At 34.4% G+C, this 20348-nt stretch overlaps 1 protein-coding gene across 1 annotated transcript in view; it reads left to right on the forward strand.

The window, feature by feature from the left end:
* The window catches only part of LOC106869514 (tudor domain-containing protein 3), a 65586-nt gene extending 45730 nt beyond the window's left edge, over positions 1-19856 (forward strand). Inside the window, exons 10-13 of the mRNA XM_014915282.2 lie at positions 3930-5200; positions 6355-6417; positions 8431-8553; positions 14099-19856. Coding sequence (XP_014770768.1) covers positions 3930-5200; positions 6355-6417; positions 8431-8553; positions 14099-14443 — 1802 coding nt within the window. The 3' untranslated portion in view covers positions 14444-19856. The remainder of the gene's footprint in view (positions 1-3929; positions 5201-6354; positions 6418-8430; positions 8554-14098) is intronic.
* The last annotated feature ends 492 nt before the right edge of the window (positions 19857-20348 follow it).

Below are 20348 nucleotides of genomic sequence, written 5' to 3' on the forward strand. Positions count from 1 at the left end.
CCATCAGCGAGGAGATAGGGCTCTTGATCGTAGATTTTAAATATTTGAGAGACAACAATGCATAAATCGTAATTTTTAAAAGAGCAATGAAATCTAGGTGAATAGAATATATACGTAGCATGAATTTAGGAAGCTTAGAAAATGAATAAGTATGAATTTAAGACAAAAACTGAATTCAATTGAATTTCATGGAGAGAAACAAGATAAATAATAGAGGGCAGACTAAAGCGCGAAAGGTATGAGATGTTTGAGGCCGTAAATAAATAAAAATCTCTATCTTATCTGCCACAAAAACACAATTGTATAACACTTCTAATTATCAGTAGTACTCAGAGTTTTTTAAAATCGTTGTGATTGTTGGGTTTCACTATCTCCAAGGATATGTCCCGATAAGAGCACATCCTTAACACAACTGAGACCACATCCCAACAACTGGTCCTTCTCTTCAGAGCCAGAAGATACTTCAGCTTCAACAATTATTGATGTTGTCCATAGGTCAGCTGAATTAGTGTTATTGATGCACATACAGATGTTTTAGACTCCATGTATAGAAAAGTATGATCTAACTATTTGGTGTAAAGACATTCTCAAACATATTCCAGCCTCTCGCCCACAGGTGCATTGTTTCCTCTCTCTGCTTTGTCTACTACTATTATAATGGCTTTATATGGTCAAAATCTAATTATAGAGATATCTCCTTGTTGAGTCTCCCTAGAAAGTCTACACTAGGTGTTTGAATAAGAGATGTAGGTAAATTGTAGAAGCCAAACTTGCTAAAAAACACTGACATCGGCCACAGCTATGGTTTCACTTGGCTTGATGGGTTTTCTCAAGCACAGCATATCTCCCAATGTTTGAAGGGTACTTCTTATGTGTCAGTTATGCATCCCTAGCATCGGCCATGACTGATTTCACTTGGTTTGAAGGGTCTTCTCATGCACAGCATGTTGCCAAAGGTTTTGCTCACTTGCTATTGTCTCCATACGATTCAACGTTTGAAGAACATGCTTCACCACCTTGTCCCATGTCTTCCAGCATAGCATATTAGCTTCACTGCCTTGTAGCATGGCTGTTCGCACACAGGCATCATACAGTCTGCCTTTCACTCTGAGGGAGAAGCCCTTTGTTACCATCAGAGGAACTTTGTTACCATCAGAGGAACTCTCTGAACTTTGCCCAGCTCATTCTTATTCTAGCAGCTATATTCTCGGAGCATCTACCTCTGCTACTGGCTTGGTTGCCTAGGTAATGGAAGCTTCTCTCCCCTGGCCTTTGATGAAGTCTATTTTTTTGTACATTTTTAGTGTTAATTGTACCTGCACACCTCCTCCCCTTCCCCCTGATTTGCCTTACCATGGGAGACCAATGCATTTCAAACATTTTTTTCCTCCGAATGACAGAATAAGTTACGATGAAAAAAGTGTTTGAAATGCATTAGTCTCCCATGGTAAGGCAAAATGGTGTGTGTGTGTAATAAAAGCAACAGTCTGATGAGAAATACCAAGTTGAGTCACAAACAAACTCCGTCTGCTTTAAAACAGTATTGTAGTAAAATGTTGAAGTGGAATTGCAAATGAAAATGGTGATATGATGTAAATATCTGGTAACTGTTCTACATGGTCTACTAATTAACAAGAACATTATTATCCTACATCTATTTTCCATGTTGGCATGGGTTGGGCAGTTTGGTACGATTGTCTGACAAAGACTACCACATTTTTCTCCATTGTCTCAGTTTGGACAGGATGTCCTTCCTAACACCTGCCACTCTTCAGAGTATATGGGTTGCATTTTTCATCTCATCAGCACTACAAAGTTTATGCTCTCAGCAAGACTGAAGAACCCTCTCAAGATCTGTTGTCACTTACTCAATTTGATTTACTAACCACTTACAGAGAGTATTAGGTGCAATTTTTTGTGGAATCAGCACCATAGTTTCTTTATAGCTTGCAAGGAGAGACAGAAATAGCCCCCATGACTGAAAGAGTAGAAATTAGAGTGTGATGAAAGAAATATACGTATTGTTATGAGAGGATGATAGTAAAGAATAACCGAAAGGACAGTGTTGGAGAGAAATAATAGTGGAGGATGACCTGCCCATCACAACAGAACAAAATTGATATAAGGGAAAAATAGAGCAAGTCCTCTACTTATTGTTTAAGATAAATGAATTTAGGATGTGTTGATTGGCTGTAATATATGTTAATAGGCTTGTTTTATTTATCACAAGCCGTGTTAATATTACCAAATATGTTAAGGTGGGAAGCAGGCAGTCATAAGCATGCTGGGCAAAATGCTCAGTGGCATTTATGTGTCTTTATGTTCTGAGTTCAAATTCTGCCGAGTTTGACTTTGCCTTTCGTCCTTTTGGGGTCAATAAAATGAATACCAGTTGAGCTCTGGTAGCACTGGTGTTGATAGCCTTTTTCCCCTTCAGAGCTCTGGGTTCATGCTATCTCCACTTAGGCATTCCATCCCTCATGTCACTCATTTTCTCATTACCTTTGTTATCCAATCCTGCACCAATCTTTAGTCTGTCTTTCCACCCTAGAATATCAGCCCTTTAAAATTCCCTTCCTACTCCTGCCTTTCCTGCAACTGTTGATTTAGAACTGTTGAAGAGGAACATTAATGGCAGAGCTGGCAAAGGCTATGGGGGTTACTGCTTCCTCCAGAGTCAAGTAAAAAAAAGAAAAACAAATAGATGCTAATTCTAGTAATTATTTTTTGAACCCATTATATCATTAGTGATTGACGCCAAGATATACTGCTGCCTCCTCTAGTTCTTTAGGGTGATATGAACTCACCACTGTAAACTAAAAGGTTTATTAATGTAGTATGTATCATAATGATGGTTGCCAACATTTAGATCTTGAGATCTTGTGTATTTCTGAAAAAGGAAAGAAAATTTAGTGAGTAGTTAAATTTTACTCTATAAGATACCAAATGGCAGATTGTTTGACAGAGGCACTGGTGATCAACATTTCAATATCCTAAAGACATTAATAACAATAAAATAATTTAATCCTATTTGACTTTAACATCGAATCTTCATCATCATCATCATCGTTTAACGTCCGCTTTCCATGCTAGCATGGGTTGGACGATTTGTCTGAGGACTGGTGAAACCAGATGGCTACACCAGGCTCCAATCTGATTTGGCAGAGTTTCTACAACTGGATGCCCTTCCTAACGCCAACCACTCCAAGAGTGTAGTAGGTGCTTTTACGTGCCACCGGTACGAAGGCCAGTCAGGTAGTACTGGCAACGGCCATGCTCAAAATGGTGTATTTTACGTGCTACAGTGTTGCTGACTGAACCTTAAATCTTCTTGCATAAATATAGTATCAGTTATAAACAAACTGAAATATAGTATCAGTTATAAACAAACTGCACTAATATGTTAGCATATCATCATCATCTTCAGTTAATGTCCATTTTCTATGCTGGCATGGGTTGGATGGTTTGAGAGGAGCTGGCAAAGCCTGGAGCTGCACCAGGCACCAGTTTCTGTTTTGGCGTGGTTTCTACAGCTCGATGCCTTTCCTAATGCCAACCACTTTATAGAGTATACTGGTTGCTTTTTATGTGGGAATGACATGGATGCTTTACACATAGCAGCAATACAGGTTCTTTCTACATTGTACCAGCACAGGTGCTTCTTGCATAGCATCAGCATGTAAAAAGCACCCTTGCTGGTGGCACCAGCAAAATGAAGTCAAATTACATAGTGCACCAAGGATAAAAGACTCCAAAATATGACAGAACCAGTGTGCCTGTCCTTTTTCCATGTTCCCTAGCTTTTTTTGAAATTCTTTTTAAAGTTTCTAAAATACTAGTCAATACTTTTTAGTGCTTAATTTCTTTTCATATGATGTAGCACTTTTCTAAGATGGTTTAATTGTTATGTATTACTTTTTCTATTTTAGATTCGAAAACTCACACTGAAAGTAAAGTTTCTGATTCTAAAAAGGATGTCGTCTATGATAATAATAAATCAGATTATGATGGGCGCCAAAATTCAGATAATAGAAAGAGTGCTGGTAACCGTAGAAGCAACCTTCCACCTCGATTGTCTGGTAAAGCCAACAACTCTGATTCAGCACAAAGTAACAGTAATACTAACCATTCTAGTCATGGGCATAGCAGTAATTATACTAGTAATAACTATAGTGCTAATAGTTATTCAGGTGGTCATGGATTTAATAACAATGATAATAGTAGCAGCAACAATAGCAACATCCACTCTTTTAATTCTGGGTCAAATTCAGGGTACCCTGCCACCGCTTATTGTCAAGATTATAACAACTCCAATCACTATCAGCAGAGATACTGTAATTCAAGCCATGGTAATTATAACAATACTTTGGTGCCTAATAATTCAGCAAATACTAATCATAATTATAACCAACGTGGTTATAACAAGTATGAGAACACCAGTAGTGCACTGGTTGGTAGTAGCAACCGTTCTGGAGGACAAGATCAGAATCATGTACTGAATAATAATAATAATAACCCATCAACTCATTATAATCATCCTCATCAACAGCAGCGCTATAATAACCATGCCTCAGTTCAAGGAAATACTAACAACCGAGCTGTTTTCCATCAAGGTTATCACAGTGACCTTAGGCAAGCAGGGATGGTATCTGGTCCCACTCCCCGACAAACAAGAAGCTACTGCCATAATCAAGGTCATACACAACAACACACACCATATTTCAATTTAAGCTCAGGACCAACTCAACAGCAGCAGCAGCAGCAGCATCCCTCACAGTCAGCACACTATTCTAATGATGTAAATGCTAGATATCCACCCTACAACCAGAAGGACGTCCACCAACATCATCAACAACCTCAACATCCTCCTCAACACCACAATGTGAGTGGATCTCTTGGGGCTGAAAACCCTAATAAAATCATGAACAGGGACTTTCAGCAACAAATGTTTTCACCCGTTGCACATGGTCAAAAGATGTTAGATAATCTGAACATGAGCGAAATTACTGATGTTGATGCAAGACATGTCATTAGTTATGATGGAAGCAATGGACGAAATAATTATTCATATAATACAGCTAACCGTCCAAAAGGTGGTGGCATTGGTAGTAGTGGAGGAAATAATTGCCATAAGAAACAAGTTGATATTGATTCTTCAGATTTGAAGCACGAAAGAAAAACCAATCCTTCTCCAAATGTGGTAAGTTTTCACATTATATTTTGTTCCTAGTGTCATGTAGTTTGCCATGTTTGAATTATAAATTGTTGTTTTTGTATTAGTTATGAGTTAGTAACTTGCTGTTCTAGTGCAAATTTATCTTACTCAATGTTATATGTTATAAAACCACATGAATCTGTTAAAGATCAGCATTTGAATTTGGCAGAAGCTTGCTCCTCGTATATTTCTAAGAAATATTTCTCAGAAGAGATAAAAACAACTTTGATAGGTAATGAAAAAATGGTAGAATCACTGTAATATGTGGATGTGAAAATAAAAAAAGCACATTGAAATTTTCAGTAGTTCAAATCTTTTACTCTGTATAGTAACAAAAGAGATATGGATGGGTGTTGTTGACTGGATAATGAATCTAGCTTGCATCCAAATAAGAAATAAGGTAGTAGTCTTTAGAATGCAATTCAAATTAGAGAAGTCAGTGAATTCACTTGTTCTGAGTTTGAATTTTACTGATAACTACTCAATCATATTTAGAGGCTTAGAAACAGATTATTTTTGCTTGTTCAAGTGCAGTTAGTTGAAAACTCCATGTGCCAAATGCTAGTAAGTTCCAGGGAGTCATTGGGAGAGAATGCACACCATTTCAGGCCTTCTCCACAATTTTATAGTGCACCGGCTCCCACTCACTTATATAAGGCCCTGACTACTAGACCGACTGGCTAGTGTCTGATCCTAAGTCCATTTTAGGATCATCAGCACCATTCAAATTGTGGAGTCATGCAAGTCTGACTTACATTACAGGCAAACAGGTACATGCTTCACACCCACAAATCTATTTGTTCTAATCAATTGCTTTAAAAAGGATTCATGACTTTAGGGTCTAAATCTATTTTCTTAAAGAATTCTGTGTAAAGAATTAATTAACTTGCCTTGGACCATCCCTCCTTCTGTGATACAGCATTACTAGGTTTAAAGAGTTCATCTTATATGCTGAAACATTTCATCATAATTATGTAAGAATATTTTTCTTAAAATGTTTTCCAAGCTTAAAGAATTAAATGAATTATGTGGATAGTTTATTTTACTATGAAGGCAGTGTTGTGCTTGATGAATTAGTTTTACTAGTAAAATGTTTAAATGAAAATTTCTTATTAACAAAAACACTTTTCTTTTCATAGGTTAATATTCATAGTTGGCGAAATGGAGATCATTGCTTAGCAAAATACTGGGAAGATAAAAAGGTCAGTTTTTGATCAATTGAAAGAAAATCTCATGTTGTTTACTCTGTCATGTATATTTGTTAGTTGTATTGATAATAAGAGTGTAGAAATAAAGGTTTTTAGTTTGAACTGTGTCAAGTATTATGTGTATATATTCAAGAACAAGACATCTATTGATGTTCAGAGATCAACTTATTGGAGATGTAGTGTAGATGTAATTATTGAAAGGTGTTTCATTTCTAAAGATGATTGCTATTCCAAAACATCATAATTGCAATAAAAGATAGATAGATGGACAAATGGAAGGACTTAATTAATTAATACTATAGGAATTCAGAACCAGGAGCACAAATCATTATGGAGAATAGTTAAGGAAGAGTTAAAGTTACACAGAGAATTCAATGCTAACATTGATGCTGTATATATTATATAAGTTAGCTAAAAGGAATTTTAAAAAAATGTTGTATTGCATTTGTGGGGACAAGAGATCAATAATTCATTTTGTTTATTAAGACCAGATTCACAACTTAGGATTTCTAATGCTTTCATATAGCATAAATTACGAACCTTACCCATTTTATAAGGAAGTGTGGTACATATAAATCAATCATGTAATAGGGTAATTAATGTTGCTATTTTTGAAAGGCCAAATAAATTTATCTAAGGAAGTGTCATGTCATTTTCTTTTATTATTAAAAAGAATGTACGTGATTATTCCATCTGGATTTTAATTTACATGACACCATGACACCTCTATAATAGTATATTTTATCAGGTGCTTGAACAGAACATTTGCATAATGAATTTGCTTTGAGTGCCTACTCATTACTTAAAGGACACCTACAGTTACACATACAATTTTGTTTATTAACTAGTGAAATATTATTAGTTGTATTGGCATTAAAATTATTATTAGGTGGCGGCCCTGAATCAGTATTATTTATACTGGACACAGATATGTTATTAACAAAGGAAAAAGATCTGCCATCATCATCATCATCGTTTAACATCCGCTTTCCATGCTAGCATGGGTTGGACGATTTGACTGAGGACTGGTGAAACCGGATGGCAACACCAGGCTCCAATCTGATTTGGCAGGGTTTCTACAGCTGGATGCCCTTCCTAATGCCAACCACTCAGAGAGTGTAGTGGGTGCTTTTACGTATTACCCGCACGAAGGCCAGTCAGGCGGTACTGGCAACAGCCACGCTCAAAATGGTGTATTTTATGTGCCACCCACCATTTTGAGCGTGGCCGTTGCCAGTACCGCCTGACTGGCCTTCGTGCGGGTGACACGTAATAATTAAAATCACCTGTGCTATTCTTAATATTATTTCATTTCTTCTTGTTGATACTGCTAGATTAGGTGTGGTAAAATATGGTACTTTTACAATGTTTCTATTAAACATTTTTTGTACTTGCTTGTTGGGGAAAGTGGTTTATAGTAGTTTTCCAACATCCAGAAGAAAATCCTGCGCACATGGGGTGTTCTTTGAAGGCCAAAGGGTCTGGGGTGGGAGTTAAACTATACAATATTCTACTTGCATATCCCATTTTACCTATTATCATTGTTGGGCTGAGTAGTATTTCTAAATTTAGAGTTACTTGTTCTACTACTATCATAGTGTGCAAGTTGATTGCCTTGTAGCTTGGTATGTTTATATTTAACTTTACTCCTCTTAATAGATAAAGTTCATGGTGATTAGTAATCCAGAACTTTAATCTCACTGCTATTTTAACTTGTTAGCATTTAAACTGGTCATATCTGGACCAAATATTCTGTGTGTTTTATGTTCAAACTGACCAGATCTAACCTCTCACACCTATCCTACAATGTCATTCTAAAAATATACAAACGCACCATTGAAATCTTGTTGTTACAAAATAATGTATAATTAATTCAAAACAAAGGGAATAAATAAGTAAGCATTACATTTGACTAAGAAACTTGAATGCTAAAGGGTTAATGATCAAAAATGTTTTAAAAGCAATTTTCAGATGTCTAACATATTGTTTTTCTTTATCTCTACACAGTTTTATCCTGCTGTTATTGATTATGTTGTTCCTGACCTTCCAACCTGTGTAGTCACTTTTCTAGAATATGGTAATGCGGAAGAAGTTATGCTAGCTGATGTGAAACCAGTTTCTAAGAGCTGGGTGAGTTAGTATAAATACATTTTGAATTTTCTCTTATTTATTTTCTTCACCATCATTTTATGACCACTTTTGGGTGGATGGCTTATAGTCTATGTCCGTTCTTATCAAGAGTTACTATCCTGCTAGATGGGTGGGAGGACCATGTAGGGCCTTTTTATTTTATGTGTTTTCTTCTTGTTTGTCAGTTGGTTTAATTTTTTCTTGTATCACGACACTAGCACAATAAGGTTACTTTATACACTATATGAGTAAAGAATCCTGACCACTACACTCTAAGATGTGTATTCCACTCAAGACAATGTGATCACAACAGTGAATGAGAGAGAGAGAGAGAAATGATAGAATAACAAGAATGGATGGGGGTGGGGGACAGAAGAGGAGTGTAATGGTAGAAACAGTGTTTCAGGGAGAAGGCTGAATATAATAAATAGTAATTGAGGTGGACAGTGGTAAGGGTAAGTAATAGATGACAATAAGTGCCCAAGAGAGAGTGAGTGGAGAGGTGTGTGACAAGCAACTGAGTGTCAACTATATCAATGTAGATTCAGCATACCTCCATACACACTCACACACATATATGTGAAGGTGCATGGCTCAGTGGTTTGAATGTCAGGCTCAAAATCATGAGGTAATGAGTTCAATTCCCATATCCGGTTGTGTTCTTGAGCAAGATGCTTTATTTCACCTTGTTCCAGTTCACTCAGCTGAAGAAATGAATTGTGACATCACTGGTGCCAAGCTGTATTGGCCTTTGCTTTCCCCTTGGATAATATTGGTGTTGTGGAGAGTAGAGGCTGGTATGCATGGGTAACTACTGGTCTTCCATAAACAACCTTGTTTTGGGAGTTGTACCTAGGGAGGGTAACTTTCTATGTGCAATCTCATGGTCATTCATACCCGAAGGGGGTCTTTACCCTGTATGTGTATGTATATATATATATATATATACACACACAAAAGTATAAACAGGCAAATGAATGATATCGGGTTTGATTATGATATTATATTTAAACATGAAGGTTGAGTAGTTTGAAGAATATAGGCCATAAGGAAGTAAGGTGTGCAGATAGCTTGTTACAGCTGTTTCAAGAACTGAAGTGCAGATGGTGCATCTTGTGTAATGCAGGTAGTTATTCCATCATCAGGCAATATCACTGTTATATCTCATTCTTCCTCTGATGATGGCATAGATTACTACTATATGGATAGCTACATTTTGTTTGCAGGGAAATGCACCATCTGCACATCTGTTCTTGAAACAGCTGTAAGAGACTTTCTGCATATCTTCTTACTTCTTAATCAGCCCTTATGTTTAAATTTATAGATGTCATAACCAAACCTGATAGCAGTTGTTTTGCTTGTTTATACTTTTATTCTGTGGTACACATATCTGCTTAATTGATAAGCTGCCCATAGCCAATTGTCATTAAGTAATTATAACATTCTTGCTTTTAGTGGCAGTTCAAGTTGGTGTTTTAAGTAGCAAGCCAACCATAAACACTAAGTGATGAGATAAAGTAATAAGTATATACTTATTACTTTATCTCATCAGATGGCATGTAAAAGGCACTCATGCCGGTGACATGTAAAAGGCACCAGTACACTCTGTAAAGTGGTTGGGTTTAGGAAGTGTGTCCAACCATACTTTACTAACTAGATTATCATGAAAATCTTCAATAAATGAATCTTCATTGTAGATATATTTATAAACAAAAAATTGATAGCTTTGGATTCCCTGGCAATTGTTTTTATCATCAATTTTGAAAAAAATTGCAGCATAGCATCTTGGGCAAGTGTCTTCTACTGTATAGCCTCAGGCCAATCAAGGCCTTGTGAGTGGATTTGGTAGATGGAAACTGAAAGAAGCTCCTCATACATACATTATGTATATATATGTGTGTGTGTGTGTTTATGTGTTTATGTCCTCTTAGCTTAGCAATTCAACAGACCAATAGAATATGGGTGGAATCTGAGTAAATTATGGATACATATAATGCAATTGTCATCTTCATTTAACATCTGTGGCCTAAGTGAAAATTCATTTTATTCTTGTTTTGTTATGCAATCTATTCATTTGTAACTTAGCCACAATAGCTTTCTAATCACAACTGATTTAAATATCAATCTTTTTCTCCTACTCTGCAATTTCATTTAATTACTCCAGTTAATTACACATGTCTATTAGTGAGGCTATAGAGTTAAAATGGAATTTAGTGTACTAATAAACATTACTAAAAAAAAGAAATTATGACCATTTAAAAAAAAAAAAAAAGCATTAGAAAGATTTTTTATTTAAAGAGAGTTATTTTTCTGTTGTACAATGGTCTTATGCCACAGTTGTATCTGTCTTTTGACGACAGCTGTCGCTCTTAGAGATATTGTTATATTCCAAAGTCATCGATAGAATGGTTCTATCTGGCACTGTATGACCCCCAGTCATACAGTGTTATTATCCTCAAAAGCTTGGATTGTTATAACACCCACTCAGTATCACAGTATAGTTACTATATCAGCACAGACACGACTATCAACACAGTCTACACATACTCTTGACCTTCTCACCTTCTTCCTGTTGACTGGCTACTGGCCTATTTATAATGGCTGGCTACTACCACTTTTTACTGGGAGGAGTGTACAGTTTCACTATACAACATCTCCCCTTTTAATTTTTCTATTTAGCAATCAATTTCTTTTATTCACCCTATCTCCTCCTTTTTTCTTTTATTTATATATATATATATATATATATATATATATACACACACACACAATATCTTTTTTTCTTAGGGTCTACTTTTAGGAATTCAGTGTTCTTCCTTTTCCTTGTACATGTGGTTTCAACTTCTTGTAATGGTGTTGGAACCTGAAAAGTGTCATATAGCCAATCCGTCGGTATTTCTGTCCTTGTTGGTTCCTTTTCTATGACTCTTTCCTGAAGCTGATTTCTATGTCTCCTTTCCATTCCATTTCTGCTTCTTACACCATACATCATTCTTCCTATGTATGTTACAATTCTTCCTTCTTCCCAGTATTGCTTGCCATCCTTGTACATCCTTACATATACCTTATCACCTATTCTAAAGAATTTTGGCATATCTTTACTAGCACATTTTTTTTCTTCACTGGAAACAGTTTATCGAATATTGACTTCACCTTTCTGGCAAACATTAATTCTGCTAGTAAACTTCCTTCTGGTGTATTTAGGTTCGGAGTTCCCCTGTATACCCTTAAAAGTTGTTGGATTGTGACCTCATCCGTAGCTTCCCTATTAGCTTTCTTTAAAACTCTCTTAAAAGTGTCCACAAACTGTTCGGCCCTTCCATTTGATCTTGGGTGATTTGGTGCTATAATTTTATGTTCTAACGTGAACATCTCACAGAATTTTTTAAACTCACAGGATACAAACTGTGTTCCATTATCAGAGACAATTATATCTGGTACACCAAACCTTGCAAACAGTTCGCGTAAGAAATTTATTAACATCTGAGGTTGGTTGTTTACACCTCACGACCTCAGGCCATTTTGTGTAGCTGTCCACTACTATTAAGTAATAATATCCATTTACTGGGCCTGCAAAATCGATATGCAATCAGGACCATGGTATTTTCACTTCCAGTCGAGGTTCTCATTTTGTAGTAGGTAGTTTCGCTGCCAGCGCACACCCTCTGCAGCCTTTTACCAGGTTTTCAGCTTCCTTGTCCATGCTTGACCAGTATATGAAACTTCACATCAGCACTTTCATTTTAGAGATACCTGGGTGTCCCACATGAAACACTTTTAGTATTCTCTTCTGTAATGTCTGTGGTATGACCACCCTCTGAGCGTACATTAGTACACGTTCACATCTTGATGGTTCTTTGCATCAGAGATTTCTTTATTTCCTTTTGTCGGTCACAGTTTTCTTTTTGTCACATGAATAAATTTGTTATTTCTTTCAAGGTTACTGGTAGTTCACGTACGATGTTCCGCATCACATTTGTTTCAGTTCGTTGACTTTGAACAAAGTGCTTATGGATGTATCCCATAAATTTAATTTCTCCGTACATTTGGCGTGAAATTTGTGTTTTTTTTTCAACACATAAGCATTCACTTTTTTGGCTTGACCTTTGGGCATTTTACTACAAACTCTGTACACTATTCTGTTTGAACTACATAATTTTAGTTTGCTCATTTGTTCCCATGTTTTCTTGTTCATGTTTGTGATATCACTTTCTGTGTCTAATTGCAATTCTCACATTCACAAATTTTTTGTTGTAGTTACAACTTTTCCTGCTGAAAAACTATTTATTTTTTATTGTTTTTTTCCATTTTCCCATCATTCTAGTTTTGCAGTGCGATTTTATATGTCCTGTAAATCTACAGCGAAAACACTTTGCTTTTTTATACAGACAATCTTTTTTGCAGGTGCATCCATATGTGGGTCATATGTGCCATATGTCTGTCTACATCCTGATATCTTTTCTGTTTTTCCTGCAACACTTTGTCTTCCAACTTTTTTGCACTGGTCTTATGTGGAAACACTCTTTCCATTGAATTTCTTCATGTCTTGCCTTAATTTTAATACCCTGTCACACTCTTCCAACAGTTTCTGCACTGTCAAATCCTGGTTCATTTCCAGTTTTGATAGAATTTTCATTCTAATTGCTGCATCTCTTCTATCTGGCAATCTTTGTGTGAAAATCAAACACTTGAAAGAATCTGGAGTAAGCATATCCAGCCTAAATCTCTCACATTCTTTGTTGACCTGTCCATTGTAAGTAGTGAAGTCTTCATCTTCACTCTTTTTTATGTTTAAACATTTCCATCTAGTATTAAACAGTGAGCTCTTTTCACTAAACATTTTGCACAAAATGTCAACTGTGTCGATGAAATTTATGTTGGATGCTTTTTTTGGCAATATGAAGTTACTATACTTCTCATGCTCTGCTGTCCCTAGCTTTCTTAAAACTAGATGCGTTTTTAAATCGTCCATCCAATCCTGACATTTTCTTTCAAAAATCTGTTGAAATCTTCAAAGGTAAACCTTGAAGGTTACTCCTTCTTCAAGGTCATATTTGAATTTGCTTATGGAATCTGCTACATGGTCAGATGAAAATGTATTCTCTGGTTTGGTTATCAACTTCATTAGTTGTCACATTTGCTACTGCAATCCTTGTTGTTGTTGCTATTGTTGCTGTTTTTGTAACTCAACTATCCCAACAAACAAGTTTTTTCATATTTTACAATTTTTGTAAGTTTGCACAAGATTTTTGTTTCTTTTCTGTTGAGGTATTTAATTTTCCACATGAATTTGTTTAAACTCTTTGTGTGAATGTATTTTTTTTCTCAACCTTTTGACCAGCTACTGGTCTATTTATAATGGCTGGCTACTACCATTTTTTACTGGGAGGGGTGTACATTTTCACTCTACAACACTTAAATTTTTCCACTGAAAGAAGTGACCCATTAAGTATATGCTGGCTATATTATATGAATTTAATAACAGATTAAATTATTATTTGTGTCTGCATTTGTTTAATGTTTATAAAATATCTATTTCTTTTAGCATGAAAATTCAAAACAGAACGCAAACACAAGAAAGAATCAAACTGGACAACAAGGTTTTAATAATGCAAATATTATGTCCCAATCTGGACCTGTAGTAGCTCATCAACAACCACATTCTCACCAGCCCTCAATTACTCAGCAAATTCACCAGCAAATGCCTCCAACAGCACAATATACTAATGAGCATGTATTGTTTCAACAAAGCCATATCTCAACAATGGAGTTTCGTAGAGGTGGTGGTGGGTACAGTAGACGCATACAGCAACAGCAACAGATAGCAGAAAAAATGAAACCTACTCAGCAATATTATATGCCACCAGCTCAACGGGCTTTAAAACAATAACATAACAATTTTAGTTGTCTTTTTTTTTTGTATGTCAATATTAATCACAAACGAGACAGTTTATAACTGCATTGGCCAACAAAGTGCAATTTACTTTTTACTTGAGTATTCTTTTTTTTCTTAACTTGTTGCGACATTTATTTCATTAAAGTTTAGTAATGATTTAGAAATAAGCAGAATACTTTAAAATGCAAACAAATTTAACCTCTAAATTTCTTATGCCAATTTTATCAGAATTTCTTTTGTTTATTATTCATTTTGTTCTTTAAAAGTTAACTGTTAAATATTCAAATGAATTTGCATAATTAAACTTTACATATTGTATTTTTCATTATATTAGCTGTTGTGGATTTATCTGTTAAGTGTAATTTATAAATCATAAGTTGTGTCTTTCTATTTTAGCTTTTAACATTTCTATTTTCTTTATTTTTGTTAATGCTTATTGGGTCAATTTTGATTGAATTATGTGGGTTGGCTGAAAATTTCATAGGCTGACCAAAATACTCTCATGGAAAGTGGCCATATGAGGTTTATTTTTCAACATTGTCCTTGTGGTCCACGCACTTCACCCATCAGTGTTACTGTGCTTGGATCCCATTGGGGAAGAAGCTTTCTTTCTGTTGCTCAAAGAAAATCAACAGCAGCAGATATGACATCATCATCATCACTGCAATATTGGATCTCAGCCAAGTGTTTTCTCTTGTCGGGGAACAGATGATAGTCAGATGGGGCCAAATCAGGAAAAAAAGGAGGGTGATCAACCAGTTCAAAGCCACAATTATGCGCAGGAGCCATTGAAACCAAAGACTTGTATGCTGCAGTACTGTCTTGAAGAAACAAGACCCCTTTCATCAGTTTTCTTGGGTGTTTGGTCTTCTTGATAGCCCTTTGTAACTGCCTCGGCAAGTTGGTGTGGTACACTTCATTGATGGTGTGGCCCTTTTGAAGACAGTCAATAACCACAATGCCTTTTGCATCCCAAAAAACTGAGGCCATTGCCTCCATGACAGATGAAACAACTTTGCCTTCTTTGGAGCAGGTGATGAGGGGTCTTTCCACTGCTTGGATTGTCTGTCTCCGGCCCAAAGTGATGAACCCAAAACTCATCCTAGCTCATAAAACATTCAAGAAAACCAGCTGGATCTACATGAATTTTCTGCAGGTACTTAACACTACAAAGCCAACACCATTTTAAAGAGAAGTTGCTACTAGTTATTTTTTAAGTCTTTTTTTTTTGAACAAACAGATGTTATTTTATCTGGAAATAAACAATGTAGTTATTAATAAAGAGTTAAAATTAACCATGCAAGATCTCACTACTCTAGCATTGTCCCTTCATAGTCAGCCTATGAACTTTTCAGCCCACCTTTGTAAGGATTAATTATTTAATTATATGCAAATAGAAAAAGACAGGAATGAATGACAGATGACAATATGAAATTAAACAAGTTAACTCTTCTTGAAGCTGTTGTATTCTTATTTTTGATAAAAACTGTTCTTGTGAATAATAATGGCATAGCTACAAAGGTTTTTTTTTTTTTTTAATCATAATTCAAAAATTGCATTTGAAACATGCCTCACCTTACAATGTAAGAAAATATGAAAAACTAAAATTTTTGAGAAATTTTTGTTTCCCCTTTTAATGTTATTTCCAAATGTAAGTTTCTATTGTAGGATATGATTTTTCTTTGCACTTCAAAGTTAGACATTTGTTGCAATTTATAATTATGTATAAATAGATTTTATACAATTCTGATGTTATGGCTGTTTACAATTACAAAATCTCCATTTATTTGATAAAAAATAAACACGAATTTGGTAAATTTACAGATTCAGTTTTTTTTTTAATTCTGATGTTCCTTTGATTTTTATTGAAAAAAAAACTATCTAAACATTTCTTATTAAATTTTGTTTTCTCAAGCTTCTGAAATAAAATTTTGAAATTAAGGTTCATAGAGTTATAGTTTAGCAACACAGAACAAACCTGAAACACAGGTTTGTTTTAAAAGATTCTTTAAATCATAGCACTTGTGATGTAAACTAGCAAGGTTTACTTTTGTTGTTTCTTAATTGCCATTTTCTGAAGTTCTTATAAAAATAAACTAAAAATTGAGAGATGGATTAATCATTATTGTATTGTATTGGTAACTTTCAAAGAAGTATAAAGGAACATTTATCCAGTACTGATAACAATTTTAGCTGCATTATGTTCCAAAATATGTATACTTCTAATATTTAAAATTTGAAATAAAATTAATTTGTGGATTTATTTATATATATTTTTTTATTCTCATGAAAGTAAGTAATATTCTTTGTAGAAAGTCATCTTCTTTCCAATAATCTCCCGAATATCACGATGATTTTGTTTATGCATAAGTCAATAGAAGTTTCTGTAATGATTGTTTTTGAGAATTTAGTTTTTAAGGCTTTGATCAAACTATTTTAAAACTGAATTAATAACTGTATGCTATATATAAATAGTTTGTTTATAACAAACATATCTTATTTATAGCAACAGTTTCCTTTGTTGGTTAATGAAAACTGGTAGTGTATCTCTGAATAAATTTATCTTTGTTTTTAAATGAACTTTTAGATTATACAAATTGACTTATTGTTTAAACTTAATATCATGAAATAATTAAGTTTTGAAGTAAAATCTGTCTATTGATGTTTGGTCATTTAACATTGTTTACAGGCTTAAATATATTAATGATATATTAATACTGATCTGTAGAAATAGCTTAGACAAAGTGTTAGTATAAGGGTTTTGTTATGAATTAAATCTCATTAGAGGACCCATATTTGCTATTTGAGTCAATAATATAACTAACAATTTATAAATGGTAATAGGGTAAAGACATCCTTTGGTCATGAATGATCATGGGATTGCCCCTAGATAGAAAGTTCCCTTCCAAGGCACAAGTCAAGGCAAGGTTGTTCATAAAAGATCATCAGTCGTCTGTGCATATCGGCCTTCCCTCTCCATGCTAAGGCAAAAGTCAATACAGCTTGGCACTAGTGATGTCACAACTCATTTGTACAGTTGAGTGAACTAGAGCAACATGAAGTAGTGTCTTGCTCAAGAACACAACATACAGCCCAATCTGGGAATCAAACTCACTGGTTGTGAGCCTGATAGTCTTACTGAGCCATGTACCTTCTCTTACAATTTATAACCATCAGTAATAGGTTAAGGGCATATAAATTTGTATGAAGGAGTTCAGTCATTTGTATGGTATTTCATTGATTGAACTTGGTGAGATTTGACACAAAATACCCTAAAAGAAAAATATAATTTATACTAGTAAGATTAAAACTTCTGAAACAATTATTTTCAGTAAACTTCCTTTCACAAAACTCCTGACTGAATTAAACATATTTCACATTTCTGTCAATGTGAACTGAATATCAGCATCCAACATTCTTAATTTAACAAACTGTTTTTCTGGAAAATTTTCTCATTCCTTTTGAGCCTTGGGCATAGAAATAACAGACTTAGCTTAGAGTATTTAATGTTCAGTTTTGATTATTGCTGATTAAATGTGAGAGCAAGTAATGGCCTGGAAAATGAAACATTGAGAGAAAGGGTTTTGTTAATAAATGAAATTATAATAGTAGATAAATTACAATAATTAATGTTAATATATCTAATGCAGAGATCATTAGAAACTAAAAATAATTTGACAGCCAAGGGTAATTTAATCTCTGAACATTACAATTTTTGTATTCAAGTGTACTACTACTTAGCAATTCCTTCATTACTGTGTTGGTGAGTATGGTGGTCTATGTAGAGAGAGTATAGTGGATTTATGTAAATGTAGGCCTCTTAATCAGATAGATAGACAGTAAAGCTATTGAATGTTAACATTTTCTTAAAGAGATTAGCAGCTATTCAGGATTGAAGTATGGTGTAGTCTTGCAGAAGAAACTCATCCATTCTAAAACAGTCTTATATTTGTGTAGTGGCTCTAAAGGAGTTTGAAGAATTGTTAGGCCAAGCACTTTCACAGAATGTTAATATTTTATTTCATATTTCTCTTTATTGTCAGGTAGGATGTAATTAGCATTCCCATGATCAGAAGTTGTTTAACCCTATCTTAAATATGATGATTAAAAGTGTTCAGTCATGACTTTTTCTTTTTTTTTTTAATATCTAGGGCTCCAATGTGGGGTGTTTTAAAAAATTTTTTTATCTGCAGAGTTATAGGTTATGAGGATCTTTCATTAGTTCATGTGACAGCTAATGTATAGCAAAGGTTGGAGAATTAGGTGGGCATCGGCATTCATCCAAGATGATGACTAGCTGCAAGAGAGAGAGAGAGTTTCAATTGAAGCTTCAATTCCACTTTGGTTGATAAGTTGGGTCTGTGGAGTTGCTTCTGATGACATTTTCAAAGAATTGCTGATGTCAAGGGCAATAACTTTGCTTTTTTCAGTGTTCTCAAAAGCAAGAGGACATTAAAGCAACTGTTTTTTTTTTTTTTGAATGTGTAGAAATAATCAATGAAAATATATTCAACTTAATGTTGGCAGTATCCTAAAGATGTTGGGTTTAAAATCAATGTTGGTAGATAATTATGAACTGTAGTGAGTAAATACCTTTTTATTGAAATCAAGTGATTTGGTGACCGTTTTTGTAAGGATAATGGAGGTGTTTAGGATTAAACTATCTCAGGATGTCTCTTAAAGTCTTGCTGCTTTGTTATTTGATTTGAATAAGAGGAAAGCTTAACAAATGAAAAGCACCTTATTGGTTATTTAAAATCTTTTTTTTTATTCCTGCTCTAAAATTATTATGTTAGCATATAACTAGTAAGAATAATGAAGTAGTGTTGAAAATTTAATTTCTTTTTTTTTTCACATTTTTTTCCCATGGTACAACTTTGACCTATTTTTGCCATGCATTCAATAAATCTGAATAATTCAAATGAATCATAAGAATATGTTTTTAAAAAACTGAACGTACTTGTGAAATATGAATAGAACACAAATGAATAAACACACACACACACATATTTCTTAAGAGGCAAATTAACAAATGCACTGACTCCATGTTGTCACTTATTGAACTCAATGTGCTGATCACTTGTGTCACTTAAGAGTTATTTAAATAAACAAAACATATTCTTTGTTTTATTTTATTTGTTATTCATACATGGTACTTTTTTTTATTTTTCCAAATGAACCCTATTTAGTGTTCTTATGATATCAATTTATTGTTTGTGTTGTATGTTGAGTATTGATTAGACATACATCAATCAGTATTATCACAAAGTTATATATTACAGGCATGCTTTCCTTTAATATATTCTCATGCCTCTAAATAGCATAAGTCTTATTTCCATGTGTAAAATCTTATTTTATTTCTTTTATAGAGAATTTCAGACCTCTTCAAATAAATAATCATAACTAATTGTTTGTCTTAAATAATTTCCATAGGATTTTAATATACTCTCATTGCAAATAATTGTTTGGCTTCGATGCTCCAGAATTAGATACCATTATTATGAAGGTGTTATTGGAAGGTTAACAGACAAAAATAACTTGCAATATGTGATTTCATCTATATATCCTGAGCCTAATGTCAGCCACAGTTGACTATTTTTCACCATTCTGATGAACCAATTACGTATGATCAATTAAATTGACTGTATCGCATAACCTATAGATTTGTAAGAAATCTGTTTTTAATTTTTTTTCCAAATTGTACTGTCATTTTAAAGTTTTTCTTGGTTGTCCTTAGCAAAAAATGCTTATGCAGAATAACATGAAATGATATATGATCCAGTCTGCTTTGGCATCATTCATAGATATTATGAACCAGTCAGAACATGTGTGGTGTGGCAGTAAAATACTCTCACTCTCTCTCTCTCTCTCTCTCTCTCTCTCTCTCTCTCTCTCTCTC

This window comes from Octopus bimaculoides, chromosome 16 (genome assembly GCF_001194135.2).
Source record: "Octopus bimaculoides isolate UCB-OBI-ISO-001 chromosome 16, ASM119413v2, whole genome shotgun sequence".
Classification (NCBI taxonomy): domain Eukaryota; kingdom Metazoa; phylum Mollusca; class Cephalopoda; order Octopoda; family Octopodidae; genus Octopus; species Octopus bimaculoides.